This window comes from Pithys albifrons, chromosome 17, assembly GCF_047495875.1.
Source record: "Pithys albifrons albifrons isolate INPA30051 chromosome 17, PitAlb_v1, whole genome shotgun sequence".
NCBI lineage: Eukaryota > Metazoa > Chordata > Aves > Passeriformes > Thamnophilidae > Pithys > Pithys albifrons.
Window position 1 is genome coordinate 4167707 of NC_092474.1, and position 19752 is coordinate 4187458.

At 41.2% G+C, this 19752-nt stretch overlaps 1 protein-coding gene across 1 annotated transcript in view; it reads right to left on the reverse strand.

The window, feature by feature from the left end:
• Positions 1 to 9781: 9781 nt before the first annotated feature.
• Positions 9782 to 19752, reverse strand: part of GLT1D1 (glycosyltransferase 1 domain containing 1) — a 48646-nt gene continuing 38675 nt past the window's right edge. The window contains exons 11-12 of the mRNA XM_071571926.1: positions 17938 to 18036; positions 9782 to 11256 (exon numbers count right to left, since the gene is read on the reverse strand). Of these exons, the coding sequence (XP_071428027.1) occupies positions 11110 to 11256; positions 17938 to 18036 (246 nt within the window). The 3' untranslated portion in view covers positions 9782 to 11109. The remainder of the gene's footprint in view (positions 11257 to 17937; positions 18037 to 19752) is intronic.

The window sequence follows — 19752 nt, forward strand, 5'->3', positions numbered from 1 at the left end:
TTGCCTTTTTCCACTAATCCCCTGGAAGACATGTCTGGCTGGGTGATGCTGGTGGGTTCATTGTCACTGGCAGATTTACTTTGGGACAGCTCGGTGGGGACAAAGCTGATGATAAACCAGAGGCTCTTCTGGCAAGGGCTGGAGAGGGAGGCCCTGATCACCTTTAGATCTCTTACTAGAACATGACACAGACAAGGTAGGAAAGCATCTGTGGGTTTCTCTTCCTTTTTTTTTGGAGGCTGGTGTTGTGTTTCACTTCTCTTAAGTGAGATGTTTCAGCATCTTGTGCTGTGGTTTTGGAGAGTCTCACATGATCACAGGGACTTTTTCATGTGGTGCTAAGACAGTAATAATTTGCACCTGGTTTTTAATCCTTTCTTTAACCCTCACTGTTGCTATCAAATCTTATCCCTTGAGCTGCATGAGGCACCATGAGGTGTTGCTACAGCAAGGCAGGGGAAGTTGCAGCTCCTAAATTCTTGATTTGCTGTGTGGTTGGTTTGTTGGGGTGGTTTTTTGAGGTTTTCTGCTTTGTTTTGTGGAATGTCTTATGCGAAATACTCCATATCATTTTAGAGGGTTGGGGGTGTTTTTTGGCTTTTAAATAACTAAATAAATCAGGATTAAAAGGCTTCATTTGCGACTGTTCAAATTAACTTTTTCTGGTGGTAATAATAGAGGTGGGTGATTAAAACTACTATTTTATGCTTTTTTTGAACATAAATTAATCATCTACATGTTACTTTGCTTCATTTTAAATTACCACAGAGGGACTAGGAAAGGGCAAATAAGGAACACAGCCTGTGCTCCCAGTCTCCAAAGGCAGCTCTATTTCCAATGGGCAATTTGTTATGTTAATACATTGACATTTCAATATTTGGTGTGGAAGAGGAAAAAGAACACTTCACTGGCTGCAGCATAAAACAGTTCTTGAGTCATTCATAATCTTTATGTAGAAGTCAATGAAACGTCTTACTGGAAAGCAGAGGTTCACAGGACAGGAGTCTGCTGCTGATTGAAATGTGGTTTCCCATCAAAGTCAATAAGGAGTAATATTCCACAGAGCTTTTTCCTGTATGACAATTATTTTAATGTTTCAAGTGACAGGTGAAAATTTAGTATGTACAGTAGTACTGTGTTGTAGCCCTGGTTTGTTGGAGCCCTGTGAGCTGGGTCATGGCAGTTCTGCAGCTGAGCCTGCCCTGGTACGGCCGACTCAACCTGCATTACCCATTTCTCAGCAACACCTACAGACAACTCATGGGACGCAGAGGAGGGAAGCAATAATACCGTGGCCATCCATCCTTCTCCCCCAACCAGGTAAACACAGCCCCGAGCGGGGCACGGGCTGCGAGACGGCACAGCCAAGGAACGTGATGAATTTGTTCGCTTACACGTTTCCCTTGTGCTCCCGCAGCCCTCCCGAGCCCCCGCAGCCGCCGCTCATCCTCACCGAGCTGTGATCGCGCTGATTTGTGCCCGGAGCATCTTCCAGCGCTCCATCCTCGTGCTCCGTAACCACAGCGAGCAGCTGTTCCCGCAGCCCGCGGGGAGCAGCGCCCGCCTGGCACATCAGCCCGCCCGGGCACAGCAGTCGGGGGGTGCTTCATCTCCGGGGCGGTGAGAGATGGGCAAACACGCACAGGCAGGAGCGCTGGGGACAGTGGGGGGACTCTGCCAAACCCCGGCCAGGCAGGGGCCTCTGCTGAAGGTGGCAGCTCAATGGCGGGGGAAAGCAGCCACTCGGCACTGGCAGAAGCTCCCGCTGCTAATTTTTCTTTTAATTGCCTTTTTCAGTTGCAAGCAGTTCGATTTGGGGAATATTCTGTTTCAGTTAATACCAAAAAGGGCAACGCTTTCCACTGGACTCCTGCCCAGCAGACTCTAGTTTTTTAACTCTCTTTTTTCTCTAATTACTTTTAATTAATTTTTGATGACTACACAATGATTGCTGGTTTAGTCTTTTTTCCCTTTCGAAGTTGTAGCTCTCATCAGTCTTATTAGTACCTTCTAGCTCCATGCTGTTGTATACAATCAAAATTAGCTTTTATTACTGTATCCTTTTGATAAATTTAGTTTTAGTGTAATTGACATCTTGTGGTTTTTTTATCAGAGTTCAGCCTGTTAAACAGTCCTACGAGGCCTCTGACAGCCCCCATATGCACTGCCTTTGCTGCAGATCCAGATCTGAGGGTGCAGAACAGGGCTGTGAGGCTCTGTCACAGACAGATTGGTTTTGTGCTCTTAAAACCTGTTGGGGAGTTGTTCCACTCTTGATTTTGGAGCTCAGGTTCATGGCCATGCACTGGTGAACTGGAGAGAGAAGCTGGTCCCAAGCAGCTTCTTGGGAAGTGGAGCTCATGAACACGCCTGGAGTGAGGAGATGGCTGGCAGGAGCTGGCAGTGCCAGCTTGAGAGCAGAGATGAGTGGGTGTCTGAGCCTTGAAGAGGGGGTAAAAACAATTCTCAGCCTCCAGCAGGTCCTGGGCAGCAACAAAGAGGGAAACAATTCCAGAGGTGTAGGACTTTGTGTTCTTCTTTGCACCAGCCCTTGCCTCCAAACCATGGTGGCTCTGAAACAAGAGGAGCCAGAGTGGGGGATGATTAAAAGACCAGAAAACACCTCAGAGAGGGAGAGAGGCCCTGAGCACAGCCCATGGCATGTATCAAAGGGAGTTTATGTGCTGCTTTGGTCACAACCTTTAAGTACTGAGGTGGTGAAGAGAAATTTGAAGAGAGTCTTTAATCCATAGGCAAAGATGTGACCATCAGGGTATGACACTGTGGCTGTACAAGTGTAGAAGCAGAAACAAGTGTCTTACTGTGAGGGAAGAAGTCACCAAGGATTCCAAGAGGTTCATTGCTTGTGTATTTAGATATATCTGGTCCAGGTGCTGCCACCAGGATGGTCACAGGACATGGAAAGCTCTGCATTTCCTAAATTTGAATTGGATGACCATGGTGCTTTCTTTTGGTGTCAAAAAAAAATAAATTGGCAATCTCTGGGTGGGGTCTCTGTAGGAAAAAAAAAGGCAAAAAATAATGTTCTCAGGTCTTATTCAGGTCTAATTCCTTTAAATAGGAAGTATGTTAGGGCATGCTAAGGACTGGTTTTAATGTGATGCAAGTTCCTGGGCTGCAGTTGTGTTATTTCCAGTTTCACTGAAGTTAACTGAGAACATGTTTCAAACTGTGTGTTGCTCGTTCCTCATGTAAAGGCCTGACACTGAGTTCACTAAAGTACTGAAGTTCCCACAGACTCCACAGAGACACAAATCCCTCAGAGAAAAATCCCAATTTGAGCTACTCCAGAGCACATCTGAATGGTGTTACCTGCAGGTTCCTTTTACAATTCAGCATCACTGTATCTGAGTGCCTCAGACTTTCCCTTTGCTCTTGCCTTGCAGTATTCCCACAAAACAGGGGCAGTCACCTCCTGTGCAAGCCTGCCCACACCAGGCAGCCCATGCTGCAGCCAAAACTGGCCTCACAGCTCCAAAACACTAGTCCAGAGTCTTAAATGTGGCTTTATTCCTCATTTTGGAGTAAAACAAAACAAACCCCACAAAACATCTTTATTTTGGAGTAAAACACTCCAATCTGGCTGTAATTCTTCTTCTATAGAGTTGCATTTTCTTGCTGGATGACTGATCTTTCAGATTATTCCTTTAACCTTTGTTTTGTTGGTGGCTTCAATTTGGTATCAGGGCTAGAAACTCATATTGCCATCCACTGCTTTTAATCTGAGTCAAGCAGTGGCAATGAAACAGTGTGTTTTGAATAATTCTGTGTGTTTTCTCACTAGAATACTGAGTCACAGCCTTAACCTTCCTACTAGTTCGTGGCAGTTGCAGCTGAGTTATTTGATTAAAATATTATTTTTACCAGCTCTTTGAAAGTGCTGCAGCAATCTGATTTATCCTCATTGTCAGTGTGTTTGTTTAGTCTTTCAGACAAAATGAACTTACCATTCATTTGGCACTAATGCCAAGGGAACTATTGTATTCCAAAATAATGGAGCATAATATGCAGCAAAACATGGGTATTTTGCTCACACAGTTGCATATATACACAATGGAAATTATTTGGTGGCTTAGGGTGTTAATCTGCTTCTTGTGTGAATGGAACTTGCAGCTTCTGTATCAGCCCACAGTTATCCCCAATCCATGGAGGAGGTTGGTGCATCCAAGGCCAGAAATGGAGCTTTTTGCTCTTGAGTTACATGGTGAGTGTTGTCACAAACCCTGGAATGTGTTGCAGGGAAAACTGACCATAAACAAATGGAAAAGCAGGGAAAGCATCACCAGTGCATCCTCATTATTGCATTTATAGTAAAGGGCTTGTCTGTTTTTCTCTCTCCCAACAGTTGAAGCAACGAGGTTTTATTTAAAATAACTTTCTCTGGCTCAGTCTTTAATGGCTCGAAGTTAATGCCCCAAGGGATAATCTAACTTATTTTCTCTTATTTTCTAAAGCAGAGATACTACACAAATTTCTCTCCCACTAGTACAGCCAGATTCCCCAATCTTCCCCTGAAAACTGTGTGCAGCAACTTGCTTTTAAAGCCTCCCCAACACAAGGAGGGTGCACCTGATTTTCCTGTTCTGGGCAGACACCTCCTTCAGCTGTAAACTCTTCTGACATTTCTGACAGAGATAATTATAGTGCTCTGGGGGACTTTTGGCCTTACCAAAAATAGATGGGAGGAGGGAGACATGCATTTACAGGCAACACTAGGAAGGGGGAGAATAGCATCTATATTATGTGACAGCTCCTGAAAGAGCATCACAGAAGTGCTGGCTTCATCTTCAGGCTTTCAGGTTTTTTTTTTTTTTTCATTTCCCATGATTAAATTTCTCTCTTCCCAGAAATCTTCCAATATCAAGACACATTAATGGAAGTCCTTGCATGCATGATATTTGTTTGTGTGACAACTGTAGTGGAGCAGGAATGCATTTTACATCAGGTGATGCAGCGTGACACCTTAGGAAGGTGCCAGTAAATGTGTTCTGACTCCTACACACCTGCACTGTGCAGAGCCAGGGATGGAAAAGCTCCCACAGGCCCCAGTGCCCTGTGCTTGGGGCTGCTGCTGCAAAGGGCAGCCAGGCCTGGGCTGGGTTGGGTTGGGTGACTCCATCCTGCTGCCTCTTGGCAAAACCTGAGCTTGGCACGCAGGAGGGTAAAGGACAAAAGTAGGTGAAGTGTGGAACGATGTTACCTGAGCACTGTTGGCTGGGACACCTCCCCAGTGTGAGCTTAAAGACACCCTGATGTTTTATTCAAAGTAATGCCATGCAGGAACAAATGTTTGAGGGAGGAGGGGCAGAAAAATGATCTCATTAAGCTACAGAAAAGTAACTAAAAAGGATGGAAGATGCAGCAGGTAACCAGATGCATAAAACCCCAGGGACACCTTGGAGCATTTCCCAAGGCTACAGTGAGAGATGTAGTCGGTAAGAAACAGTAAACACAAACCTGAGGCTCAGCTACAGGCTTTGCAAAAGACTTTAAACCTGTTCAGAACAGAATCATCACTAGGGTCATACTGAGATGAAAAAGAGTGAAATTGTGTTAAAAGATGATGAATATTCAGAACATGTAATATTAATATTCTCCTATTCCAGAAAACGGTTATTAGATTTATCCATTGCCTCTTACTTTGCTGTACTTTCATACAGAAAAAGATGCAACTTTTTTGCCTGACTGGTGGTGCAGCCTGTCAAATAATATGTGGCCAAGACAAATTTATTTAAAAAATGTGTGAGCCAGACTTTTAAATGTGTGAGCCAGACTTTTATACCTCCATGTCAGAGAGCACCTTGTAACCCACCAGCTTCTGATGCTGTTTGGGAAGGGGGAAATGATGCCACAACTGTGCCACTCTCTGACTCTGAATTCAGTGATCAACTCCTAAAGTGGGGCTGCAGTGCTAATATCTTGTACCAATATTTGAGAGCATCTCAACTTCATTAGGGTGTTTTACCTTTACAGCCTCACCTTGTTCTTCAGATAACTCTTGCTGTTGTTGGATTACACTAGAAAGGGATTGTAGAGTCAACAGTTACTGTCAATAGTATTTCTTATTTCTACAGAGTTGTGGGCAAAGCCTCTTCCCCAAAATGACCAAGCCCTGGCACTGAAGACTGTGGGATGTGGGCCAGCACTGCCTCTGGGAGCATGGCAGTGTCAGCTGGGCCAGGTGTGCACCACAGCAGGGGATACAAGGTGTGAATCATTATACAAGCAGCAATTAATGTAATTTTTAATGTGATTTCAGGTGACTTCTTACTTAAACCTATTTTTAGAAGACAAAAAAACCAATTGGAAAACAGCTAGGGGGCTGTAAGGTACGGCAAAGGCCATGCTCTAGGGATATAAGCTTTTGATATATTGCTCAAGTTGAATTAAAGATTTGGTAACTCATTTCACTTTATTAAAGCCTCTAAAATAACAGTGCAACTTTTCAACAGCGGGGATTAATTTTTGAAACAGTACAGGGGCATTTAATTTCAATAAAGGATGTCACTTGATTGAATCAGACAAATGAAATCAGTGACCTCTGCCCAGCAAGGTTATAGTTGTAGCTGGACTTATATCTTAAGCAGATTTATGCTGAAGTACACAAGAATGGGAATTTCAGGTTAAGAAGTGCACTAAAATATCATAAAAGGGGTGACAGGACTTGCTTCTGGAGTAGGAAGGGTTAAAGGGTGCTGCAGGGGTGTTTTAAATGCTGTTGCAGGTCAGGTGTCCACAGCTATGATTTCTCAGTAACCAGATGCTCTCTGCTGCTCTAATTAAAATGTGTTGTTTAATTTTAAACAAATGTTTTAAATTAGCTCAATGGTAATGCTCCAGGGGAAATGAATTTCTGGAATAATTTTTCAGGCACTGGACAAAACAAATGCTGGCCTACATTTTTTTGGAAAGGATGAGAGATTTCAAGTGCCCTCAATATTTGATACCTAAAATAGATGACATGGAATAGTTTCTTGATGAAAATATGGTTCATTTAGAGAGAATTAAATTGCAGATGATTATCCATCCTTTTAGAAAATGTAGTTTGTTTTTTAAAAAATTAGGAATCTTGGTTTTGTATTATGTTTTGCTCTTATATTGGTGACTGTAAGTCTTTTTATTTTAATAAGTAGATCCTTTCCTCTGAATACAATTAAGGCTCTGGAAGATCAAGACTTCCCTTTGTCTGTGTTAGGCAGAATTAAAGGTACCAGTGGCATCAAGGATTAGTGGGACACGTATAAGGCTGTAGGGACCTGCTCTTACATGAGGTTTAATTTTCAGACACTGAAGGAACTGGGCTGGGACCAACCAGACAGAGGAGGGTGGGAAGTGAAATAAATTCTGGAGTGATGAAATTACTTTGGACAACTTAATGAAAAAAAATGCTGCGATCCCAGTGAGCCATTAAATGACTGAATTCCACATGGAAGCACCCATCTCCTCTGACAAGCCTTTGACAAAACTGTTTCTTTATTTTCATGGGGAATGATTCCTGACCTAAAGATTAAAAAGACCGAGGGGAGAAAGGGACAGAACAATAGACACGAGAAAATATGTGAAAAAGAAGACTGAAGTGCTTGTGTATTCATTAAACCTACATGTAGCATTTGCAGGTGTTTGGATTACTTCATACTCAGGCTAAATTGATGGTAAATGATTTGCAGAAGAGGCACAAATACTTTGAAATCTTCCAATATACAATTTAACCTTTTCCTTTTAACTATTGTCTTTTCGGTCCTGTCATATCAAGAGGGTAATAACAAACCAGCAAGACTAATTTCCCTGAGCTCACCAAATAACTGCCTTTTGCTAATTTGGAGCTCTGAGGTTCTGTGGAATGGAAATCCAAATGGTCAGCATGCCAAAAATGGGAGGACTTCACTTAGTATTGTTGTTCTTAGGGCCCACACTGGTTAGGTCTGTAATGGGAGTGTGGAAACTAACTCTAAAAATGGGACTGTGTATGCTTTAGGGCTAATTAAAATGAAATCCTAATTAAGGGGAGCTCTTGTTCCACACACACAGGCTCTAGCTGGGTTTTGTCACACACTTCCAAATTGTCTCTAGTTTTGGGGTAATTGTGCCAAGAAAGGAAACACAGAGTAGTACCCATTGTACAGGTCCACTCCTTTCATTCAGTTCCCATGCATACAATGGCAGAATTAATTGCAAAATAAAATGCATGTAATTGGATTAATTAACAGTACATTTCAAGGTCCTGAAATACAGAATTGGCCGTGGGGTAAAACACACAATGTAGGTTTTTCCTGCAAACAGAACAAGTGCTATTTTGGGAGCTGTATCTGCAGCTCATGGAGGTGTGCTGTGCTTAAAAAGCTGCTAGGGGGGGAATGGGGCTTTGAAGGGGCAAGATAAATACTATAATTATGGCTGCAGGACAACAAAAGGATTATTCTTACCTATAAAATCATTTGAGTGAAGTTGCTGGGAAGATAATTATACCCCAAATCGCTTGCATAGGTCTCATATTTTCCTTACCAGGACTTACAAGACTCATTGAATATTTATAGGCCTGGAACATAAGACTGGATGAAATTTAAAACATAAATCCCATCTCAGTTTATTATGATGAAATTCCCTGCAGTTGTTGCCCCAACCTTTTAGCCTTCATAGACAGGCTTCCTGTGGCAGAGCAGGAGCCCATGTGATAAATGATAGCAGAGCTCAGTGCCCTTGATTGATGAGCAGTGCCTCGTGTGACAACTGCAATTCAGCTCTGAGGGCTGAACTCACCACTAGTTTGGTTGTTTTCTTTTTTCTTAATGCAGCTACTGCAGAAGTGTTGTTTGTGCTTCTGCTATGGTTATCACATGCAAATGAGCACACTGTTTCCCAGATGCAGATTTCCTATTTCTAGATTAAATACAGCCTGAAAAATCATATGTTAATTGCATTCTGAGGGTGTAGCTGAAGTTCTCACTTGAACATATTTTGTTTTGCTGGAAATAGCACAAATTCCAGATCAATGTTTTATGGTTGAAGCTTGGGGATAAATGTATCAGGCTTTAAAAAAAGCTTTCTAATCATTACTATTACTAATAATTCACTATTAACTCAATGCTTAGGCTTCTATTCCCCATTATATATTTGTTTATTTGCTTTCAGTAACTGTAATTCTCAGAAAACAACCAATACTATTGGAAGGAAGTGGGGGAATGGCTAAGGATCAAAGCCAAACATCAGGTTATCAGAGATAAGCTGACAGGAGAGATCTGTGAGATATTTTGAGAGGAACAGGACTCCATGAAGTTGGCTCAGTTAGTTATAAATTGTATTTTTATTGCCTATAAAGGTCCCAGCCACACACATCATGCTGAAAATCCATGTGGGAGGAGTTCCTCTTTTAGTTTCTAGTTTACAGTGGCCAAAAGAGACACAGCAATGCCATGGGAGGCCTCACTACTCAATGGAAAGGTCCAAGGAAATAAGAGGCTCCTCCTGAGACAGCAGGGACCCCCCAGCAGGCTGGTTCTGCTGCAGACTAAGGATCTCTTCAGGGGGAGGTGTTGGCTGCTGGCTTTGAAACTGAGAACTAGCACAGCTGCACCTCCATCCCAGCATGGCAAAGGACACACCAGCAACATGGAGGAAAAATGTGCTCAGAAGGGAGTGTAGCAATTCCTGGATTTCAACTCAGGCCAGTTTTGCCCTTGAGGGTTGTGTTATCGAAGGCAATGCTGAGCAGGGACCCAACACAAAACAAGGAGGGAAATTTTGGAGAAGTCAATACACAACATTCAAATTACTTTCTGGTTTACTACACCACACTGTTGCAAAACAAAAATAAAGAAGAAAGCTTAAAATACACAGTGAGCTTCATTATTACAAAGAGAAGTCTGACACAACAGCCACTCAAATCAATAGAAAACAGTTCACTGGCTCTCCTTGGGGGCAGGATCAAGCCTATACAAAGGAAACAGCTTCCTAAGAACAAGTAGTTAAAAATCTGACCCTTATTTTTTTCTCTAGATGCAAGTTCTTTGATGACCAATTACAGATGCAAAGATAAGTCCACAATCACTGGGCTGGCAGGGATGATTAGTCTGGACTTTAAGCAGAGTTAAGTCCCACTTTAAAACAGCCTGCTGCAGTATATTACAATATATCCTGAAAAGCCACAAATGAGAACAAACTGTACCAAAATACACAGTAAACTGAAAATACCTTTCCCTTCCACACTTCATCCCTTTTTATAACTCTCATAAATCTTTTAGTAAATAAGTAAATCACAGAGGTACCAAAGGAACTGGCAAACTAAGAGGTAGTTTACGTAACAAATCTCTGTCTCTGAGCTCCTTTTGCTGCTGCAGCAGCACTGGAGATCTGGACCAGGAGGGGCTGTGCCAACCCTCCTGCTCTGGTGCCAGGACCCCAGGGAAAATGCAGGCACAGGGCTGTTTGGTCATAGCAGCTGCTCTGAAAGCCATGCAGGTACTCAGAGGGCAGTCCAAAACATGCCCTGTACTCCTCACTTTCCCCAGACATCAATTCTCTGGTTGCTTTTTGGTCCCCTGATCACTGTGCAGTCAACAGAGATGTTGATCTGAAGAAAGTTTTCATCTTAATAATTTAATACTCTGTTTATATATTCTTGGCTTTATGAACATGAGTGTGTGTGTATGAGGTGTACCTGAATAGGTTCAGATTGGTATAATTGGAAAGGGAACTGCTGCTGCAGCTTGGTTGGAATGCAACATCATCAGAGGACTTCACAGGAGCTCTGTGTGGTGGAGTGCTCTGCTGTGTGCAGAAATCTGCCTCCCTTTGAGGCCTTGCAACAACAAGAATTTGGTTTCTACTCAAGGAGTATATTTCTCCTAATGATCTTACAAAATGATCCTGGTCTGTGATGAATTGGCACACCAGGGACAGTGTGCTGAATCAGATAAGTTTGAGAGTTTTGAAGTAGCAGCAACTCCTGTGATCTTGGTATGTTTAAATAGAATAATAATGCATGTCTTACTATCTCGTCTAACAAGATCCCAAGAGAATTCCAAGTGTAATTACAGATCCATCATTAAAGTGCTCTACATAGACTGCTGCCTATCAGCTGGAGTCTTGAATTTACTGGAGTCTTTGGACAAGATTCTGGTAGGTTTTCCTTTCGCTTTCCCATGAATGGTGTTTCTTCACATAGTCTTTGGCCCTTGTTATAATTTCTTTTTCCATAATGGGGTCATTCTTCAAACTCTTGGACAGCACAACAAACTCCTAAAAAAAGATAAGGCAAATAATAAATTAAAAGTTCCTGGAAAAAGTTCTAATGATACTGAAATAGCTGGTACCTGTATCTTGATCTTGGTAAAGCACTTCCAAGTGTGAGCCAATATATGAAGCTGTTCAAAGTCATTTTTCAAGGTCAACTGCCATAATTTATTTATAAACAATGATCAATAAATAATTATCTTACACAACCCACCTACTAAGACATTTAAAATTAAAAGCAATTCCTGGAATGTTAAGACAAAGGAGCAAAAAAATTGAATGACACAAATACTGCTTACCTACCCACATGTTAGAAAACCAGGCTGGTAATAAATTAATTACCTGGTCTGCATGGAGGATAATTGGTATCAGGTGTCTGATCTCAGCTCAGCTACACCTAAAGCTCATTGCTACTGTGACAGCTTCAGTTAATTTTATGGTAAGACTAAAGGACTCATTACAGAAATGTGGTCACAGTGTGAAGATGGAGCAGCAAGTTCTTCTGGAGGGTCTGCACCAGGGCAGTGACAGATACAGCAGGGTAAGCTCAACAAACTCTTTTAAAATGCTATATATTTCCTTTAACTTCACTGGGTAAAATACTAGATCTCACAGATTACAACTATTCTTTGTCTGCTCCTCTGACACTCTCATTTAGTTCCAGGGAAGAGAAATTGTGAACTTCAAACATGTGAAAGGAGACTTGATGTCTGAACTAATCTATTCTGAGCAGCTGGTCTAATTTTCTATCAAGAGACAACTTCCAATGCTTCAGCCAGATTACAAATGTGCTCAGATCTGTGCAAAACAGTGTCTTGGTTCAGCTCAGCAAAGCAGACAGCTCTTGTGTCAATGGAAAATTAAGTTAATGCATTACTACACAACTGGTAATGAAGATCAGTGCATAGGGACATGGGGGACAAAAAGGATGAGAGAGGAGATACATTATTTACACAATCTGTCAGCTGTGAAAGGAAACATCTCAGATAAGATCAGAGTTCATATCAACACTAGGTTAAGCACCAAACTATACTTGAAAACCTAAGTACACAAGGTATAAATACCTACAGAGATATAAAATCTTTGGTTACCACAGAATCAAATTTGCTGTTGTAATGGCACTGATGGCTATACATAATACATAACTGTAATGTGACCCCTGGGAAACAGGGATACAGGAAATCACGTTGAACATGGGAGAACACTGCTTTGACTCTCACTGACAAGACAAACTATCAGTATAAGCATCCCTGCCATGAAATTTAAATAGAGATGCACAGCAGTTCTGTTGAAGGGTTTGGAATTAGGTAATAGAATAAGGGGATTTTCATTCATGCATGTTAACAATAACCTCTTACTCCACCCAAAATCAGTGCTGCTTGTAATCTTTGCTGTGGCCACAGAGCACTGAGAGAGCAGCCTCTGGAACAGCCACATGCTTGGTGGCCAGCCTGCTTTGCATCCCCAGCTGCCTTGCATGTGCTGATTTAACTGGTGTGTTCAGTTCCTGACTTGGAATCTCTGTGGTCTCAGAAAGGGGTTTTGTGAGACTGTCCCTAGAAGAGACAGGAGAGGCTGTCGAGGGAGCACCTGAGGCTGTGTCTGTCAGACACTGCAGATCCAGCTGCTCCACCCTCAGACACCTTCCCTCCCTTCCTCCACAGCTGCCAAGAATACAGAACAGGGAAGGTGGGAAAGTCTTACATGACTTATGCTGCTTCATCCAATTGCCTGTGTAATCATGGCAATAAATACTGTTCACACTGAACTACATCCCAACTTTAATTTTATGCTCCTGTGGAGGATTTTATTTAAAGTAATGTTTAAAACTAATTTATGTAAATTACCTAAGAACAGAAGCAGCAATGTAACATTTCTTGACAGGTAGTCCTATTAGCATTCTTTTAAAATGTGGATATAGAGGACAAAACCTTGGAAACATGTATATGATAGAAGAAATGAGATCCTATTCACAGTTACAATACTTAAGGCCGGGGATAATTCGAGGAAAAACTGCCAAACTGAGTCCAAAGCATAAAATTTGAAAAAGTGAAGGAGAAACAGCAAATGGAAAAATACCAGGACTTCTCAGCTTTATTCCTACTTTGTCTACTAATCCAATGTGACCACCTACAAGCCACTTGCAATCTGAATGGAAGCCAATGGGAAGATTCACTGTGACTTATCTGGGTTTTGCCTCGTGCCCTTGGAGCAGCTGGCTTAGCTTGTTTGCAGGTTTGGATGCTCAGCTTTGCACAGCACTAACTTCATTTTTCAGGTGTCTCCCTTAACTCCAAGTGACTTGCGTTTCAGTTGTAGTTCTGAGCTAAAGTCTGGGCTCCCACTTCTCAGCTCTTCCAGAAAATCCAGCATGTCATTTTGCTTTCCTAGAAGCTCATGCTATATAAAATAATGACAGGCAGGTAACGTGTCTCTATCAGCTGTTAATGCTGTGCAAGTGATATTTGCTCAATATTTCTGCACTTATCTTTTGCTGTAGATAGGAACTAAGCTTCAGTTTTGGTGCAAGAGGGGCAAAATTCCCCAACTGCTTTTCAATTATCAAACATAAGGGTATGCATTTCAGCAGCCAAAATTAAGAAGGTGACATGCATGCTAATTTACTACTTGGGGCCCATCCATATTTCTAATAAGCCTTTTATTCACATACAGAAATGGGTATAATTAATATACATGTGACAGTAAAACAGTGTAAAAGTTGAGCTTGAGTAGTTAGCCACAACCCAGAAAAACTGGGGAGAAGATCATGTTCTGTACATCCAGAACTGCTCTTACATCTGCCCTTTTCATAGGAAGTACTTCACTACAAACACAGGCATTTTTCATCAGCAACCTCCATTATACAGTTTTTTCCTGGTAAATTGACCAATCATCCTTAAAGAAAATGTCAGCTTCTCTGTATAGTGCCTACAATAAATTCTGTATAATATTTTGCAGAGACACAGAAATACAGGTATCCAGGAGATAAAGCTGGAAAATGAGTGCACTGAGTAAAAAGAATGAATAATTCTTCAATTACCACGAGAGCTGCACCGGTGCCACAGCTCACACATAATGAAAATAAGATGCATGGTTAATATATTATTTATATCATGAAAGTAAGTCTGCAATTAAACCATTTCATGTCAGCTTCAGCAGATAAAAGAATATGATTCTTAAACAACAGAGGATCACTCCAGGGAAGGCAAACCTGGTGCAAATCCAGAATAGCAACAGATCTACCTGGTGGCAGAGAGAGCTCAGGAGTAGCTGGTCCACCTCTGCACTTCACAGTGCAAAGGGCCAGTGTTTCTAGGCTGGTCAGTGAGTGTAGGTACTGCCAGACATTGAAAATCAGCCTATTCAGTGTAAAGGTTCAAAGCTCTAAAAACTTGGCCTATATCCTGGCTTGAAGCCCTGGTGGAAGTGGCATTGACCCATGTTTGGCAGAGGAAACCATTAATGTACCATCAGTGTATTGCTGCCTGGACCCAGTCGAGCTGTGGTTCCCCCTTATCACTTCAAAAGTTGTCTCTGCTAACAGCAGTGTGTCCCTCTCTCCACCTCTGGTCATGCTTGGCCCTTCTCTTGTTGGCTTTGAAGATTATTTACCTCCTTCTGTTTACTTAGGTCCCTCTGTCAGCTTTTACAGACATTGAACATAAAATTCTGAAACTTAGCATGCTGAATGACTCTTTGTGTCATCCCTTTTAACGTGGTTTTGCATTATTTATTGCCCCATTCTTATCTCTCCCTTATTTTTTATTTCAAGTTCCATTAACTCAGTGTCAAATATTCCATAAACTTGCAAATTCATGTAGCAGCAGGATCAAACTATGATTTAAAAGTAATGTGCACAGTAATGTTCCCAAATGATGTAGTGTCAAGGACAAAACGTTCCACAGCTTTCCCTTTCACATTGACTATTTCCACCTCAGGATTGGCTTCAGGGATTGGCAAGGCTTTTGCTATTTCCAGTCAAATGCAAATGGTTAACCATGACTACACTTAGACACAACATTTCTTACCTTCCTGTAAGTCACAAAAGCTCATTTCCAGCAAGAGGGAAAGAAGAAAGCCAACAGCACTCACGATTTGAAACAATTCTCATTGCATAATGGTCAATTAATATCCCTCTGATTTAGCTTTCAGATGATAAGAGGCACAATTGTTCAGATCTAAGGGAACAGTTTGTAAAGCTTTCTCTCCTCAGATCAGAAACAACTTGAAAATAAGCACTGCTTTCTGCTCTTGAGCTATGATCCAGTCTTGTATCATCCCAACCAGGAAGGATCCACCAAACTTAGCAATGCAGATTTATTTTCTAGTCTTTGGTGGTTCAGATTTTTTGAAGTCAGAGACAGACTTTGCCAAGCACCTGGATACAGTTCTAACCTCTCTGCATTTCCCTCACTAACCTGATGCATTGGATGGTACAGCAGAAAAGGTGTCCAAGTAATCAGAATAATTAAACCCCCCAAAAATTCTTACTAGAACATGTTTTCCATTCTCCATTCAGTGAGACTGAATCTTCTAAGGCACTCAAAGTGCCCTGGGCAGAGTGTTCCTTCTCCCAACAATTAAAATGTGTGGCAGAATTCAAAACTGTAAGTTTTCTAACTTAATTGCATTTCTTTGATCTAATAGAACTCTTAACCTCTGATAGACTGTGTGCAGTGGTTTAAAAACTGTATTTGATATGGTTTGGGGAGATAAGGAACAAGAGTAAATGGTTACTTTATCTTTAAAAGCATGAGTGATGATGATTGGCATTCTGAGCTCATCCCTGCAAGAAGGAAGTTTTTCAACAACTCTACAGTGGGATTGGGGCATTATCCTGCAAAAAAAAAATCTTCCTGACCCATTCGTGAATTTTGACAGTTTATAAATCATTTGACACCAATGCAAGTATTTTATTAATTGAGATACAATCACTGTTTACCAGAGAAAGCAGGGGCATTGCTTTCCCTTCTCAGGCAGGGTGGCTGCACAAACATTGCTGATTCCAGGACAAACATTACCCAGGAGTGTGCCAGTTCATGTGGTAATCAAGTTACCATCTTCACCTAAAAGAGATTTCTGTGGGCTGCTGAAACAGTAACAGCAAAAAGGGAGAGTCAACAAGCAGGGGCAGAATGGGAGGTTCTGATCTTTAGCACAGCACAGTGCAGAGATGGGAGCTCAGGCAGAAAGGGTTTCCAGAAATTAGGATTACAGGCTGTAGACATATTTACAGCCTGTACATTGTCCTTCAGTCCTTAATCATTTGTACAGAGTCACAGATGTCACTGGAACTGCTCCTGTACTTGAAACTGCACTTTCCTCTCAGAGAAATACAGAGCATATTTCCAATTGATCTTGAATTCCAAATAAACACCTGGAATGTAGGATGCTGGGAGATCACAGAAGAGGCTGCTTACAAGGATGTATGATGAAGCTAATTGGGTCTGCTATGAATAATGTATTTGAATGCCAAGCCAAATGCAGCCAACATGTTGAGGGAAACAACAGAATGTACCAGCATCAGTAGCAGGGGAGCTCTGGGTCTGTGTGTTCAACAGGATCATATGTCCTGGAAGTTTTGAAGGAGCATGTGGGAGTCAATGGATTTTTTTCAGGGAATACATGTACAAATATTTTATAAATAGCTTTACATCTCAGCCTCCATTAGCCTGGAAGTACCCCATTTCCAAAGGATATTGCAAGAAGTGGGAACATTTCCACCACAAAATAAATTCCAGAAGTTATCGAAGAAATTTTCTCTTTTGTAGAAACCATTGGAAACATTGAATATTCCAGAAACAAACAAACAAAAAACCACCATTGCAAGAACTTTTCTATTAAGAAAAACCTCCAAAACTAACCAAGAGGATTCATCTTCCTGAAACACAACTTAATAGGATGCATTAATCACACACTCCACAAAGTAAATAAATATGATACGTTTTCTACTTTGCAAAACCATCAAATGGACTATTCTAGTATGTTTTTTTTAATCTTAACTTGGATAAAACACTGAGGGAATCTGTGTCTGGAAGTCATCTTCCACAGCATGTATGAATATGTAACAGCAAAGCACTAATGCAGGAAAATACAGTGAAATAAAAATTTCCAGCATTTAAATATAGGCAGTGATCCCTCTCTCCCAATTCTTATTTCACAGAAACTTCATCCTAACACTTTACTTAATTTTGATGATTAATTATTCTGACTGAGTAACATCTTGCACCTAAGAAATGCTTTGTATTAACACTTACTGCTAGAAATTATAGAAAATGTATTATCTAAAACTTCAGGCTCATCAGTCTCTTTTGGTGAGTTACTGCTTATTTATCAGGAGTCTGCATTTCAGTTATTGCTTGAAGGGAAAAACAACAGATCCACAGCAACTCTTCCAGGGTTTGGCTGTGGAATATTCAGACTCCGGTGCAACAAGTCGCTGGCAGCTCTGAGCAGCACAGACAAATATTCAGCAAGGCTGACACCTAGTACGAGTTTCCTGAACTGCAAATGGATGGGAGGCAGCAGCAGAGCTTCACAAAAGGCAGAGTGACACCCAGGGCTTTGGGAGAGCCTAAGGAAAACTGCTGAGAGGAAAAGCCAAGTGTCCACACAGACACAGGCATGTACCAGAAAATAAACCTGACCTTTGGAAGGGCAAGGTCTAAGGAGTCCTTGTTTTCTTACCTGGGGATTTGAAAATAGCAGTCCTGTTTCCTTATGTTTTATTATTGCTGCATTCCCTGGAATGTTCCTTGCCAGCACTGGAATATTTAAATCCATTGCCTAGAGGAATATATATAAAAAAAAAAAAGTAACAGTTTAAAAGGATTCAGGGATTTTGAGATGCTTATGATGATAATTTTAAAATGAAAAGTAAAAACAACAAACCAAACCTCTTTCCCATCTCTCCAATTTTTTAACTGAAAAATATCTTGTCTAAAGTGACCTCCTACAGGGAATTTCTTTGACATATTTTTTTAATGTTTTTGTTAGTCTCGTAACTTGGAGCATGTTATCAGAAGCAATCAATGCAGAAAGTATGGATAGCTACTTCATCAGTTATTCTTTTCCACCTCAAACTATGCAGTTTGTTTCCCACTGGAAGCCCTGAACATATGGCAGGCTTGAGAAGGATAAAATTAAAGTTCAGCTCAAAGGTTGTCACCATAACTCCTTCCCTTATTGTGCATGGACAAGTAATTAGTTCATAGCACAAAAACCAGTGAAGTGTCTGTTCTCTTGATCCATTAAAACATGTTTTTCACAGATTTTCTGTGACATGCAGAATTTGAGAGATGTGAACAGCTCAACAACAGTGAAGGGAACCCTGGAAGTCACTTGGCACTTTCTCCACATTTCTGCTTCCTATGGATCATAAAGGGCTCTGGCAAAAGCTTTTCCTTTGAGATCACCTGTTGCTCCAGCCTTCCTTGAACCTGGAGCATTGAGGGACTGCAGGGGAAGGATGCAGGGATGCAGCAGCTGACTGAACTACACTGAGGAGAGGAGAGGAAAGGTTATGTTTTCAGAACACTTCATGCTTTCAAAACATAGTATCTACAAAGCTACTGGTATGAGACTCCTCAGAGACCAGGGAATACACCTGAAGAATGTATTTGTATGTGTGCATGGCTGTATATACATAAAACAAGGCAAGGTGGGGTCTCAACATGCAGCATTTCAGCTGCCTGCAGAAGCAGCATCCATTAAAGCTGGGAAACCATTCCCAGGAGAACTAATGCCTGGCCACCTTAAAAAACACAGCTTAGAGTCTGAAGTACCCAGTGTGCAAACCCTGGCCACTCAACCCTGTCACTCATGGATATCCTAATGTGAAGCTTTAATTACTATTGATGAATTGGGAAGTCTTGAGATGCACTGACTGTAAACCCAGAAATATTCATATTGTACAATTATCACAGTGTCAAATGAGAAACAAATTCACTCCTCCAAATCTTCAATCTGTTTCCTACTGATTCCCTGTCACTCCACAGTGAATGCATTTTTAATTGCTGTCATTACACTCCTGGATGAGGAGCAATTTTGCTTCAGTCTACAGAGCAAAAAACAAAACTCCAAGAAGAAAGAGATGGTTTTTTTTATAGTTTGGACAAAACTGAAGACAAAAATACCCTGGCTGATAATGTACAGGACTGATTATATTTTTAAAAGGGAGGGCCTGCTGGGACTTCGCAACATATTTTAGTAACTTTAAATATCCAAGAAAAACACTGTTTAAATCACCACTGCAGATGTATTTATTCTGGACATAGCAATCCTATAGTCCTTCTGGCACAAACATCTGCTTTGCAGCAGTTAGCTCTAAAAATAACAATAATAACCCTTAATGATATAAACTGTTCTACACTTTCTAACAGAAACTACTGGATTAGCTGGAGGCAATTCAGACAGGTTAATGAAGTGAACATAAAACAGAACAAATTCAAAATATAAAAACTACAGACTAGATCCTGCATTTATCTGACTAAAGTTGTTGAG